The 13,042-nt window shown below is 44.9% G+C and overlaps 1 protein-coding gene across 4 annotated transcripts in view; it reads right to left on the bottom strand.

Moving 5' to 3' along the window:
- LOC143805609 (phosphatidylinositol-binding clathrin assembly protein-like) overlaps nt 1-13,042 on the bottom strand; it is a 115,838-nt gene that overhangs the window by 13,314 nt on the left and 89,482 nt on the right. For all 4 annotated transcript variants that reach the window (XM_077285123.1, XM_077285125.1, XM_077285124.1 and 1 more), the window contains exons 13-14: nt 8,662-8,805; nt 7,174-7,281 (exon numbers count right to left, since the gene is read on the bottom strand). In XM_077285123.1, coding sequence (XP_077141238.1) covers nt 7,174-7,281; nt 8,662-8,805 — 252 coding nt within the window. The remainder of the gene's footprint in view (nt 1-7,173; nt 7,282-8,661; nt 8,806-13,042) is intronic.

Below are 13,042 nucleotides of genomic sequence, written 5' to 3'. Positions count from 1 at the left end.
TGACTTTTCAATGCAAAATTGACTGGAATTAAGATGGGATGCCATGTTGCGTTTGGAGAGCCCCTGATGTGCCTAAACATTAAAAACCCCCACAAGTGACACCATTTTGGAAAGTAGACCCCCTAAGGAACTTATCTAGATGTGTTTTGAGAGCTTTGAACTCCCAAGTGTTTCACTACAGTTTATAACGCAGAGCCGTGAAAATAAAAATTCTTTTTTTTTTTTTCACAAAAATGATTTTTAGCCCCCAGTTTTGTATTTTCACAAGGGTATCAGGATAAATTGGACCCCAAAAGTTGTTGTCCAGTTTGTCCTGAGTACGCTGATACCCCATATGTGGGGGGGAACCACTGTTTGGGCGCATGACAGAGCTCGGAAGGGAAGGAGCGCCATTTGGAATGCAGACTTAAATGGATTGGTCTGCAGGCGTCACGTTGCATTTGCAGAGCCCCTGATGTACCCAAACAGTACAAACCCCCCACAAGTGACCCCATATCGGAAACTAGACCCCCCAAGGAACTTATCTAGATGTGTTGTGAGAACTTTGAACCCCCAAGTGTTTCACTACAGTTTACAAAGCAGAGCTGTGAAAATAAAAAATCTTTTTTTTCCCACAAAACTTATTTTTTGGCCCCCAGTTTTGTATTTTCCCAAGGGTAGCAGGAGAACTTGGACCCCAAAAGATGATGTCCAATTTGTCCTGAGTACGCTGATACCCCATATGTTGGGGTAAACCCCTGTTTGGGCACACGGGAGAGCTCTGAAGGGAAGGAGCACTGTTTTCCTTTTTCAACGCAGAATTGGCTGGAATTCAGATCGGATGCCATGTCCCGTTTGGAGAGCCCCTGATGTGCCTAAACAGTGGAAACCCCCCAATTATAACTGAAACCCTAATCCAAACACACCCCTTACCCTAATCCCAACAGTAACCCTAACCACTCCTCTAACCCAGACACACCCAACCCTATTCCCAACCGTAAATGTAATCCAAACCCTAACCCTATCTTTAGCCCCAACCCTAACTGTAGCCCCAACCCTAGCCCCAACCCTAGCCCTAACCCTAGCCCTAACCCGAGCAATAACCCTAGCCCTATCACTAGCCCTAACACTAGCCGTAACACTAGCCCTAACCCTAGCCCCAACCCTAGCCCTAACCCTAGCCCTAACCCTAGCCCCAACCCTAACCCTAGCCCTAACCCTTGCCCTAACCCTAATGGGAAAATGGAAATAAATACATTTTTTAATTTTTCCCTAACTAAGGGGGTGATGAAGGGGGGTTTGATTTACTTTTATAGCGGGTTTTTTAGCGGATTTTTATGATTGGCAGCCATCACACACTGAAAGACGCTTTTCATTGCAAAAAATATTTTTTGCGTTACCACATTTTGAGAGCTGTAATTTTTCCATATTTGAGTCCACAGAGTCATGTGAGATCTTGTTTTTTGTGGGACGAGTTGACGTTTTTATTGGTAACATTTTCGGACACGTGACATTTTTTGATCGCTTTTTATTTCGATTTTTGTGAGGCAGAGTGATCAAAAACCAGCTATTCATGAATTTCTTTTGGGGGAGGCGTTTATACCGTTCCGCGTTTGGTAAAATTGATAAAGCAGTTTTATTCGTCGGGTCAGTACGATTACAGCGATATCTCATTTATATCATTTTTTTTATGTTTTGCCGCTTTTAGGCCATGTTCACACAGTGCGTTTTTTACTGCGGAACCGCAGCGGTTTTGCCGCTGCGGTTCCGCAGCTGTTTTCCATGCAGGGTACATTACAATGTACTCCTATGGAAAACAGGAACCACTGTGCACACGGTCCTGAATTTCCCTTAAAAAGCCGCGCTGAATCGGTGCGGGAAAAAAAGAAGGAGCATGTCACTTAATTTTGCTAAACCGCAGCGGTTCTGCACCCATAGACCTCCATTGTGAGGTCAAAACCGCAGTAAAACCCGCAGATCAAAAATATATCTGCGGGTTTTACTGCGGTTTGATGTGCAGAACCGCAGCTGCAGGAAGTGCGGGGAAGCGGGCGGAAGTTGTTCCTCGGAAGCGCGTGGGCGGAGTGTCGTTCCTGAAGAGACTGTCATCATGGAGGCATACCGTCGCATGGGGATCGATGTCGGGCGTCTGATTGATCTGGTATGTCTGTGTGTCCGTCCCCATGCGACGATAGTGCCTCCATTGTGCTAAGTCGCCGTATGGGACTACTACTCCCATCCGGTATTAGGATGGGAGAGTTGTCCCTGTGTCCGGCGACTTAGCACAATAGTAAAGTTTACACCAAACACCTACACACAATACACATACATGACACACAGTACAGTACATACAACACATAACACAGAGTATATACTCACCAACAGCACACTTGTAGGCGAAGCCCTCGATCTTCCATGAAAAAATCCAAAAATAATAAACCAAATTCATACTCCCTGTCCGCAGAATCCATAAAACGAGTGTCCCACGCCGATCGGCTGCTCTCCGGCGATACACTACCAGGAGCGAGGCTCCTAGCAGTGTATCGCGTACTGTCCCGGAGTTCAATGGCGCCGGCGTCTCGGTTAACGGCAGTACAGCTGCGTTGAACTTTCCCACGCAGCACTGCCGTTAAGCGAGAGTGCCGGGGTCAATGACCGCCGGTAAACTCGCTCGCGCATGCGCAGTGACATACCGACAGGAACTATGGCTCCTGTCAGTGTGTTGCTGCAGCCGTGGAGAGCAGACATATCTCTGGATGTGTCTGTTCTCCATGGAAGATCTTAATGCCACCTTACAATAGTAAAAATACGTGGCACTTAAATACGTGATACGTGGCACTTAACGTATTTCAGTGCCACGTATCACGTATTTCAGTGCCACGTATTTCAGTGCCACGTATTTCACGTGCCACACTGGCACGTGGCACTGAAATACGTGATACGTGGCACTGAAATATGTGGCACTGAAATACGTGGCACTGAAATACGTGGCACTGAAATACGTGATACGTGGCACTGAAATATGTGGCACTGAAATACGTGGCACTGAAATACGTGGCACTGAAATACGTGGCACTGAAATACGTGGCACTGAAATACGTGGCACTGAAATACGTGGCACTGAAATACGTGGCACTGAAATACGTGATACGTGGCACTGAAATACGTGATACGTGGCACTGAAATACGTGGCACTGAAATACGTGGCACTGAAATACATGGCACTGAAATACGTGGCACTGAAATACGTGGCACTGAAATACGTGGCATATTCATAGCCTGGGAACAGCCATGGGTATTTTAACCCCTTCCCGGGCCTCAAATATTGGCCCACGGCTGTCTGCCTAGCCTTTCTGGCCTAAAAATATAGGGGGACCCCATGTATTTTTTTTAGGGTGTTCACATATATTATAGTAACCCTTAATAGGATTAATAATGGATAGGCGTCTTATTGACGCCTCTCCATTATTAACCGTGCTTAATGCCACCTTACAATAGCAACACTATCATTAACCCTAGGATCCCTTTAGGGTTAGGGGTAGGGTTAGGATCCCTTTAGGGGTAGGGTTAGGATCCCTTTAGGGGTAGGGTGCTTAGGGTTATGAGCCCTAACCCTACCGTTTATAGTGGCGTGCGGAGCTGAATCCGCGGGCTGTCATCTGGCCTACGCTCAGCACGTCCACTCATTTTGATGTGTAAGTTCCAAAATGGAGGATGGGAGAAGAAAAGGGTTGGACTATGAAATGACATCATTTTTCCCCCCCCCCCCCCCAACTGCAGTAAGCTTTATTTGTGTCAAACACAGACAATCTGCAGACAAAACTGCATCAAAAAACGCACTAAAAACCGCATAAAAAACCGCACCAAAAACGCACCAAAACCGCACCTGCGTTTTCTGCAAAGACCTGCGGTTTCAGTCCTGAAAAAAAAAAGGATGGAAATCAGGAACGTGTGAACATACCCTTATACGATAAAAACTATTTTATAGAAAAAATAATCATTTTGGTATCGCTTTATTCTCAGGACTATAACTTTTTTATTTTTTTGCTGATGATGCTGTATGGCGGCTCGTTTTTTGCGGGACAAGATGACGTTTTCAGCGGTACCATGGTTATTTATATCAGTCTTTTTGATCGCGTGTTATTCCACTTTTTGTTCGGCGGTATGATAATAAAGCGTTGTTTTTTGCCTCGTTTTTTTTTTTTTTTCTTACGGTGTTTACTGAAGGGGTTAACTAGTGGGGCAGTTTTATAGGTTGGGTCGTTACGGACGCGGCGATACTAAATATGTGTACTTTTATTGTTTTTTTTATTTTATTTAGCAAAAGAAATGTATTTATGGGAGTAATATATATATATTTTTTTCTTTATTTAGGATATTTTTTTTATTTGATTTTTTTACACATGTGGGGAATTTTTTTTTTTACTTTTTTACTTTGTCCCGGGGGGGGGGGGACATCACAGATCATTGATCTGGCAGTGTGCACAGCACTCTGCCAGATCGACGATCTGCTGTGCAGGGCTGCAGGCTTACCAAGTGTCTGCTCTGAGCAGACACTCGGTAAGCCACCTCCCTCCCTGCAGGACCCGGATGCCGCGGCCATCTTGGATCCGGGACCTGCGGCGAGGAGGGAGGTAGGAGACCCTCGGAGCAACACGATCACATCGCGTTGCTCCGGGGGTCTCAGGGAAGCCCGCAGGGAGCCCCCTCCCTGCACGATGCTTCCCTATACCGCCGGTACACCGCGATCATGTTTGATCGCGGTGTGCCGGGGGTTAATGTGCCGGGGGCGGTCCGTGACCACTCCTGGCACATAGTGCCGGATGTCAGCTGCGATATGCAGCTGACACCCGGCCGCGATCGGCCGCGCTCCCCCCGTGAGCGCGGCCGATCGCGTATGACGTACTATCCCGTCGGTGGTCATACGGGCCCACCCCACATCGACGGGATAGTACGTCAGATGTCAGGAAGGGGTTAACGGCAGCAGTTAAGGATACTTATTAGTGATGAGCGAGTACTCGTTGCTCAGGTTTTCCCAAAAGCACGCTTGGGTGACCTCAAGAGTATTTATGACTGCTCGGAGATTTAGTTTTCATCTCGGCAGCTGACTGATTTACAGCTACTAGACAGCTTGTTTACATGTGGGGATTCCCTAGCAACCAGGCAACCCCCACATGTACTCAGGCTGGCTAGTAGCTGTAAATCATTCAGCTGCCGAGATGAAAACTAAATCTCCAAGCAGTAATAAATACTCGGAGGTCACCCGAGCGTGCTTGGGAAAACCCGAGCAACAAGTACACTCGCTCATCACTAGTACTTATGCCTCAGTGGTGCTTGTAACGGCACGGAGAAATAAGTGTATAGCGCCCACCCAGCATCGGAATTTCTCCGGGGTACCCCGATCCCCCCCAGTACCCCTGATGTCCCTACATCCCCCCTAATGTCCTCCTGCCGGCGGCATCTTCTTCCGGGAAGAAAATGGTAGGCGCATGAGTAGTGCGCCCGCCGAGATCTGCCGGTCGGCATCAATAGGAAATTTTTCCTATTGGTTAATTTTGATCATTGTGATAGACCTCTTACAGAGATCAAATTTTTTTTTTTTAAAAAAATATTAAATAAAAACCCCCTTTATGACCCCCTTAGTTAGGTATAAATAAAATAAAAAATGTATTTATTTCCATTTCTCCATTAGGGTTAGGGTTGGGGCTACAGTTAGGGTTATGGTTGTGGTTAGGTTAGGGTTGTGTTAAGGTTGGAGTTAGAATTGGGGGGTTCCACTGTTTAGGCACATCGGAGGGTCTCCAAACGCGACATGGCGCCACCATTGATTCCAGCCAATTTTGCTTTCAAAAAGTCAAACCGGTGCTCCCTCCCTTCTGAGCCTTGCCATGCACCCAAACAGTGGCTGTCCCCCACATACGGGGTATCTGTGTACTCAGGAGCAATTGCACAACAAATTTTGTTTTCCATTTTCTCCTGATACCCTTGTGAAAATAAAACAAAATGGTTCTAAAGTTCATTTGTGAAAAAAGTTAAATATTCATTTTTTTCCTTCCACATTGCTTTACTTCTCGTGAAGCACCTGAAGGGTTAATAAACTTCTTGAATGTGGTTTTGCGCACCTGGAGGGGTGCAGTTTTTATAATGTTGTCACTTTTCGGCATTTTTTCGTTATATTGGTCATTAAGCTCTGTCACTAAGGGGTTAAGCTACACTTTCAAGTCTGGAGACAGAGAGAAAGCTGGCTTCTGACTACAAGTTTCTTAAAGAATGAATAAGTCCCTTCTTTTAACCGCTTGAGGGTTTTGAGCATTATATTCATTTTATTTCATATTTATGTTCATTTTATTTCATATTTATGTTCATTTTATTTTCACCAGTATAGAAGTCCCTGAACAGCATTGTGGACCCTTCCAAGTCAATCAGGTGGGCTGATGGTCCACGGCGGCACCACTGTGCAGGTAAAGCTTCTGAGGGAACCGAAGCAGAGCTATGTCCCTCTCATTCTCAGGATAGGTGAAGATTAAAAAGGATGGAAAATCATAAAGTGACAGAATATCCTTGCAATGGTTTTCTGTAATTGGCCAGCTCTATAGGTTTTCCTATTATAACTCTCCAATGTCAAGTGTAGACATAGTGGATATGTTGGAGATTTTCAGTTTTGCAACAAGTATCCACATCAAGAAGCACAGTACCACGAAATTCTATTTTTCTTTTTTTAAATCTTGGATTTATTGTGGATTTGTAATGGAAACGCTATGTCATTTTGTATCCTGGCTTTAATCCTTTTCTAACATCATTTGGTAGGATTATGTAATTAACTTTGGTGACTGCAGGATTTCGAATAGAAAGAAAAAAAAAAAAAACTAAAAAAAAAAGTAACAACCCACAAACGACACGACTTCTCGTTATTTGACGAGAAGCCCCAATGCATTACTTTACCCAGGTATTAGACACATATTTCTACAGATATGAAGATCATTGCATACATGCATAGGATTAGTCTTGCCTCAGCTACACAAGACACAGCTTTATTCACGATGTACAAGTGTAGCGGTCACTCTGGTCATTGACTACGCATGCATCTAAGCAGAAGGGGGAATATGGGCAAGTCAGAAATGCATTTTTCAAACCAACAGATTTATTTTATACTCTTTACTGTACCTCCGAAAATGCAACCAATATAAAGCGTACCTGGTGTTTCGTTACTTTCATGTGCCGAAGTCTTTGTTCCAAAAACGGCATCAAAATCCACATTCATTGCTGTGGATGCGTTCTGTACACCTGACTGAATTGGGAAACCTACACCAGATTATACGCAAATACTACATTTAGTGTCTAAGCATATAGCAATATTTGGCTTGTAAAAAAATTACAATTAATATAATTCACAATGTTCAAATTACAAACAATTTGGAAAGTTTAGAAACAATCTACAAGAAAAGCTGCCTTTGTTGCCCATACCAACCAATCGCAGAGCAGATCTTATTTTATATTACCATCTTGAAAAATTAAAGCTTCACTGTGATTGGTTGATATGGGCAAAAAAGACAGTTCGTTTAGATCATTTCATAAATCTCCTCTAATATGTATAACGCTTTCAATTTTTGGACTTCTCCCATCTCTGACACTAGTGACATATCCACAGGAAATGCCACAATGTTGGATAGATGCAGGTCCTACCTCTGGGATCTGCACCTTTATGAAGAACAGGGTGATGTCCATTGAGTAATACCAGCACATATTGAGCTTTATGGGAATTAAAATTTATCGGAGCCTCAATCACAAAGAACTATTTTTATATAGATTGTTAAATATATTATGACAACATGTTCTGCTTTGTATGGGGTAGTGTTGAGATGGACATCTTGTGTAAATCCATATGACGAAGAACACAGACGCCCCTTCCTATACATGGCATTGCTTGGCACAGACAGGATAGAGATAGAGATGGAGTCGGCAGTTTTCATCCAAATCTCTAAGGCTATGTGCACACTGAGTAAATGGATGCAGATATTTCTGTGTTCTCTTGGCAGGAAAAAAAACACTTATGCATTTTGCCCTGCGTTTTTGCCTCATTTGAGTGAGGTCAATGGTGAAAAATGCAGGACAGGACAAAAACGCACAGAGAATTGACATGCTGCAGATTATTTTCTGCACAGAATCTGCAAAAAAAAAACAACAAAAAAAAACACTCAACGTGTGCATGACACTTCAGGTTTCTCAATCACTTTGCTCGCATCAGGACTGCTTCAGGATTGCTAGCAAATCTGCATGGCAAAAACCCACCAAAAACACACCAAATCTGCAAGGTGTGCACAAGCCCTAACAAGAATCAGAAGTGGATAAGCTATCAGAATTTTCTGGCTTCTAGGGTGTAAATGTCACATCCAGTATTGCAAGATAGACATTACAAAGTGTTCACATTTTAAAATACAAGACTTTTGTATTTTTCGTCAGAGAAGTTCCCAGTCCGGACAATTGACTGAAATGAATGAAGCTGGGCTGCAGTATCACCCACAACTTGTGTACAAGTGTGGTGCTGTTTCTGTAATAAAGCAACCATACTTACTTTTCTAGCACAGCTTATCTTAATTTAAGGATTGCTGCAGGAATTTTCAAGGTCAAATGACCTTGCTATGCATCTCTACACACAAATGTAGTAATATAAATCAGATTTACCACTAACAAGTCCCATTGGTGATTTAGAAGGAAATGTCGAAGTGTTAAAAGCAGGGGTAGACTTTACAACTTCTTCAACGGGCTGCATGTCAAAGATGTCCAGGTGTGGTGGGGAACTAACGCCATTTGATGATGAAAAATGACCTGGGAAGAAATCTTAAGTCATAAATTCTGTCACACTGTAAGAAACTGGCACAAATAAAAATTGTATGTACTAACATGCCATTTCCTGTTGCAATAGTAGTGAGAGTAGTGTACAAGAGGTGGCATTCCCTATATCAGTGTTCCCCAACTCCGGTCCCCAAGAGCCACCAATAGGTCATGTTTTCAGGATTTCCTTAGTATTGCCCAGGTGATAATTGCATTACCTGGAAAGGCAAGAATTTCATCACCTGTGCAATACTAAGGAAATCCTGAATACATGACCTGTGGGTGGCTCTTGAGGACCGGAGTAGGGGAGCACTGCCCTATATGTATCACAATCTATGTATGTAAAAGGTGTTGCTTCAGAGAACACCATTATACATTTGTTGAAGCTCTGATCTCTGCCAATCACTAGCAAAAGCATCACTGTCTGTTGTAGCCTCAACTCAACTTTCTCTATCGCTTCATAGGGGAACACAGAAAACCATGGGTGTATGCTGCTGCTACTAGGAGGCTGACACTATACACAAACAGATTAGCTCCTCCCCAGCAGTGTACACCCCACCAACTGGCACCAAGTTAAATCAGTTTAGCTTAGCGTACCCTGCCTCGGCTGGATTGTCAACTGGTCCAAATCTTGTATAGTTCCGATCCATAGTCTGATTTTTCTAGGCATGCTTTTCGATATTCACCGGGCGAGGGTCTTTCTTCCTACAATTAGGGGTTTTCACCCATTAGTGCCCTCGATCTTTTTCCCCTCATTCGGCCATGGCGTTTCTGGGCATGATGGTGGCGGCTGTGGGAAGCAATACCCTTCGCTCAGTTCTGCACCAAGCCATTTCAGCAGACCATTCTGTCCCAATGGGACAAGTCTGTTCTCTCCCTGGACCATTCAATCCAGATCTCAATGCAAATCAGGATGCCCCTAATCTGGTGGCTGTCTTCCCTCCTCATTCGTCAGGGTTGGTCCTACCTCCCTATCCACTGGTAAGTGGTTACAACGGATGCCAGTCTCCTCGGCTGGGGAGCGGTCCAGGGCCATTGGTTGCTGGAAGAGACTTCTCTGCCAATAAACATTCTCGAGATCAGAGTAAGTCTTCTGTCCCTTCTCTACTGACAAAACCTTCCCTGGGACCTTCCAGTTCGAGTCTAGACAGACTACCCCACGGCGGTGGCATGTATCAACCACCAGCGATGAACTCCAGAGTCCTCCGGCAATGACCAAGGTATCCAAGATTCTTCTCTGGGCAGAGACTAGGGTTCCAGCAATATCGGCTGTGCATATTCCGGGCGTAGACCATTGGACCGCCGACTTTCTCAGTCGCGAGGGTGTTCTGGCGGGAGAATGGTCTTGGCATCAGACAGCTTTTCATCAGATTTGTCTATGGTGGGGCACTCAGAATATGGATCTCATGGCTTCCAGGATGAACAGAAAAGTCCCATGGTTCATCTCCAGGTCCCATGACCCCCTCGCCCCGTCATGGTGGACGTCAACGATCTTGCAATACCCTGGTCACAGTTTGTGCTTTTTTTTTTTAATCTGTTCCTGCCTCTTCCCCTTCTTCACAGACTGTTAAAGAAGATCAAAGCAGAAGGGGTGCAGGTCACCCTAATAGCACCGGATGGGGCCAGGAGGGTCTGGTACGCAGAGGTAGTCTACATACCCACAGACGCCTCTTAGAGACTTCCAGACCGACCAGATCTGCTTTTGCAGGGACTCATCTTCCACAGTAATTCTTCGTCGCTTAATTTGATGGTTTGGCTGTTGAAGCCATGGTTTTAAGAGCTTCTGGGTTCTCAGAGCGTGTAATTCAGATGATGATCCGAGCTCGAAAGCCGGTATCGTCTCAAGTCTACCATTGGACATGAAAGGCCTTCTTCAGTTGGTGTGAGACTACTGGTTTTCTCTCTTCCTTTTCTTCTGGCGTTCCTTCAAGCAGGGCTTGATACAGGTCTAGCTCTAAGTTCTTTGAAGGGCCAAGTTTCTGCGTTATCCATTCTTTTTCAAAAGAATTTTGCTTTACATCATAAGGTCAGGACTTTTCTTCAGGAAGTAGCTCATGCAGCGACTCCGTATCGACCACCAGTTGATCCCTGGGACCTCAACCTGGTCCTGGATAGAGAGAAGTGAACCATTTAAAGGTTCGTTTATGTTCGCCGAATTTCCCGATGTTAGCCGAACACCATTGAATGCCATGGGAGGCAAAACCAAAAGCATAGACAACACCTTCAGGAAGCCCAAAAGCAGCCAAAACAGCTCAAATTAAGGGCAGACACCAGAAAAAGTGGCATCAATTGCACTATCAATAAATAATAATTATTTTTAAAAAATTGACGTGGGTTCACCTGTATTTTTGATAACCAGCCAGGCGAGATTGACAGCTGATGGGTTGCATCCCTCAGCGTTAGTAAGGCTGGTTAATAAGACTGGAGAGGTCCCCCATGCTGTTTTTGTTATAATTTAAATAAACGTTTAAAAAAAAAAAAAAATTGGGGGCGGTCCCGGTTCATTTCGGGTCCGATGGGCGTCGCGGTCCAGCACCTCCTATCTTCATACGATGACGTCCTCTTCTTGTCTTCCTGCCGTGGCTCTGGCGCAGGCGTACTTTGTCTGCCCTGTTGAGGGCAGAGCAAAGTACTGCAGTGCCGGGGGCCTCTCTGACCTTTCCCGGTGCCTGCGCACTGCAGTACTCTGCTCTGCCCTCAACAGGGCAGACAAAGTACGCCTGCGCAGGAGCCGCGGCAGGAAGACAATAAGAGGACGTCATCGTATGAAGATGGGAGGCGCCGGACCCGGACCGCGATGCCCATCGGACTGGACCGCACCGGACCTCCCCTGGGTGAGTATAATATAACCTGTTTTTCTTACCTTTCAGGATACATCGGGGGCTTATCTACAACATTACAGAATGCTGTAGATAAGCCCCTGATGCCGGTGGCCTTCGCTCATATACGATTTTTGGGGTGACAGATTCAATTTAATTAAAAGGAGTCTGTCACTCTTTCAATTAAAAGGAATTTATTCCGGATTTTTTTTTTATACAATATCACTATGGGGATATTAATGGAGGTGTCTTATAGACGCCACCCCATTATTAACCTCTGGCCTTAAAGTCACTTGGCAATACAAAGGTGACATCAACCCCACAAATATGAACCCCACTTGCCACAGTCACTGGGCAAGTGGGAAGAGCTGGGCAAAACGCCAGAAATGGCCCGTTGAATGCATGCGCCTTTTCTGAGGTGGCTGCAGGCTGATATTTTTAGGCTGGGGGGCGCAATATCCACAGCCCACTGCTTTAGCTTGGCTGGTTGTCAAAAACGAGGGTGACCCCACGCCGTTTATTTAAATTATTTACTTAAAAAAATACGGCATGGGGACCCCTCTATTCTTGATAACCAGCCTTGCAAAAGCTGACAGCTCAGGGTTGCAGCCCGCAGCTGTCAGTTTTGCCTGGTTGGTTATCAAAAATACAAGGAAACCTCACGTCATTTTTATTATTATTCATTTATAGCACAGGTGGTGGCTGATAAATACTCCCATCAGCTGAAGCCTGCTCTCACTGTTGAATACAACCCTCAACATTGTCTCCTACCAGCGCAGATTGTAGCGCGAGCAGGCAGGCAGTGATGTGAGCCATCTTCAGCACCCATTGCCAGAGAACAGCACAAACAGTACAGCTGATTCCTAGGTGACGGTCCATGGAAACACACTAAAATGTGCACAGACCTAAGTGAATTAGGTCTACGTGTGTCTCTGGTACGTGTGAATACTGTAACTCACATACCAAAAACACGGTCGTCTGAAAGAGCCCTCAATGAAAACTTGATATACAGAGCTTTGGACGAATTCTCCAGATTTTTAGGAAAAATGCTTGGGAATGCCAAATTTGAGATTCGCAAACGTTTTCCGAATAAGCTTGCTCACCTCTAGTAATGGAGACTCTTAGAAGTCCCCCCTTTGAACTGCTCAGAGGTCTCTCTGCCTCTTCTATCTTGGAAGAGCACTTCCATCAGGCGAGTTTTGGAGCTGGCATCTCTTTGCTGTTGCTCACCCTTCCTTATTCTGCACCAAGATAAGGTGGTTATACATCCTGTACCTTCTTTTCTCCCAAAGGTAGTCTCTGCCTTTCATCTCAATAAGGACCTTGTCCTCTTCTCTTTCTGCCCATCACCAGTTAATTCTCTGGAGCATTCTGTGAACAAGGTTGGACCTGGTCAGGGCGATTAGCGTTTA

This window comes from Ranitomeya variabilis, chromosome 2, assembly GCF_051348905.1.
Source record: "Ranitomeya variabilis isolate aRanVar5 chromosome 2, aRanVar5.hap1, whole genome shotgun sequence".
In the NCBI taxonomy this organism is placed as follows: Eukaryota; Metazoa; Chordata; class Amphibia; order Anura; family Dendrobatidae; genus Ranitomeya; species Ranitomeya variabilis.
The sequence above is the reverse complement of the archived record's forward strand: the minus strand, read 5'-3'. Positions and strand labels throughout refer to the sequence as shown.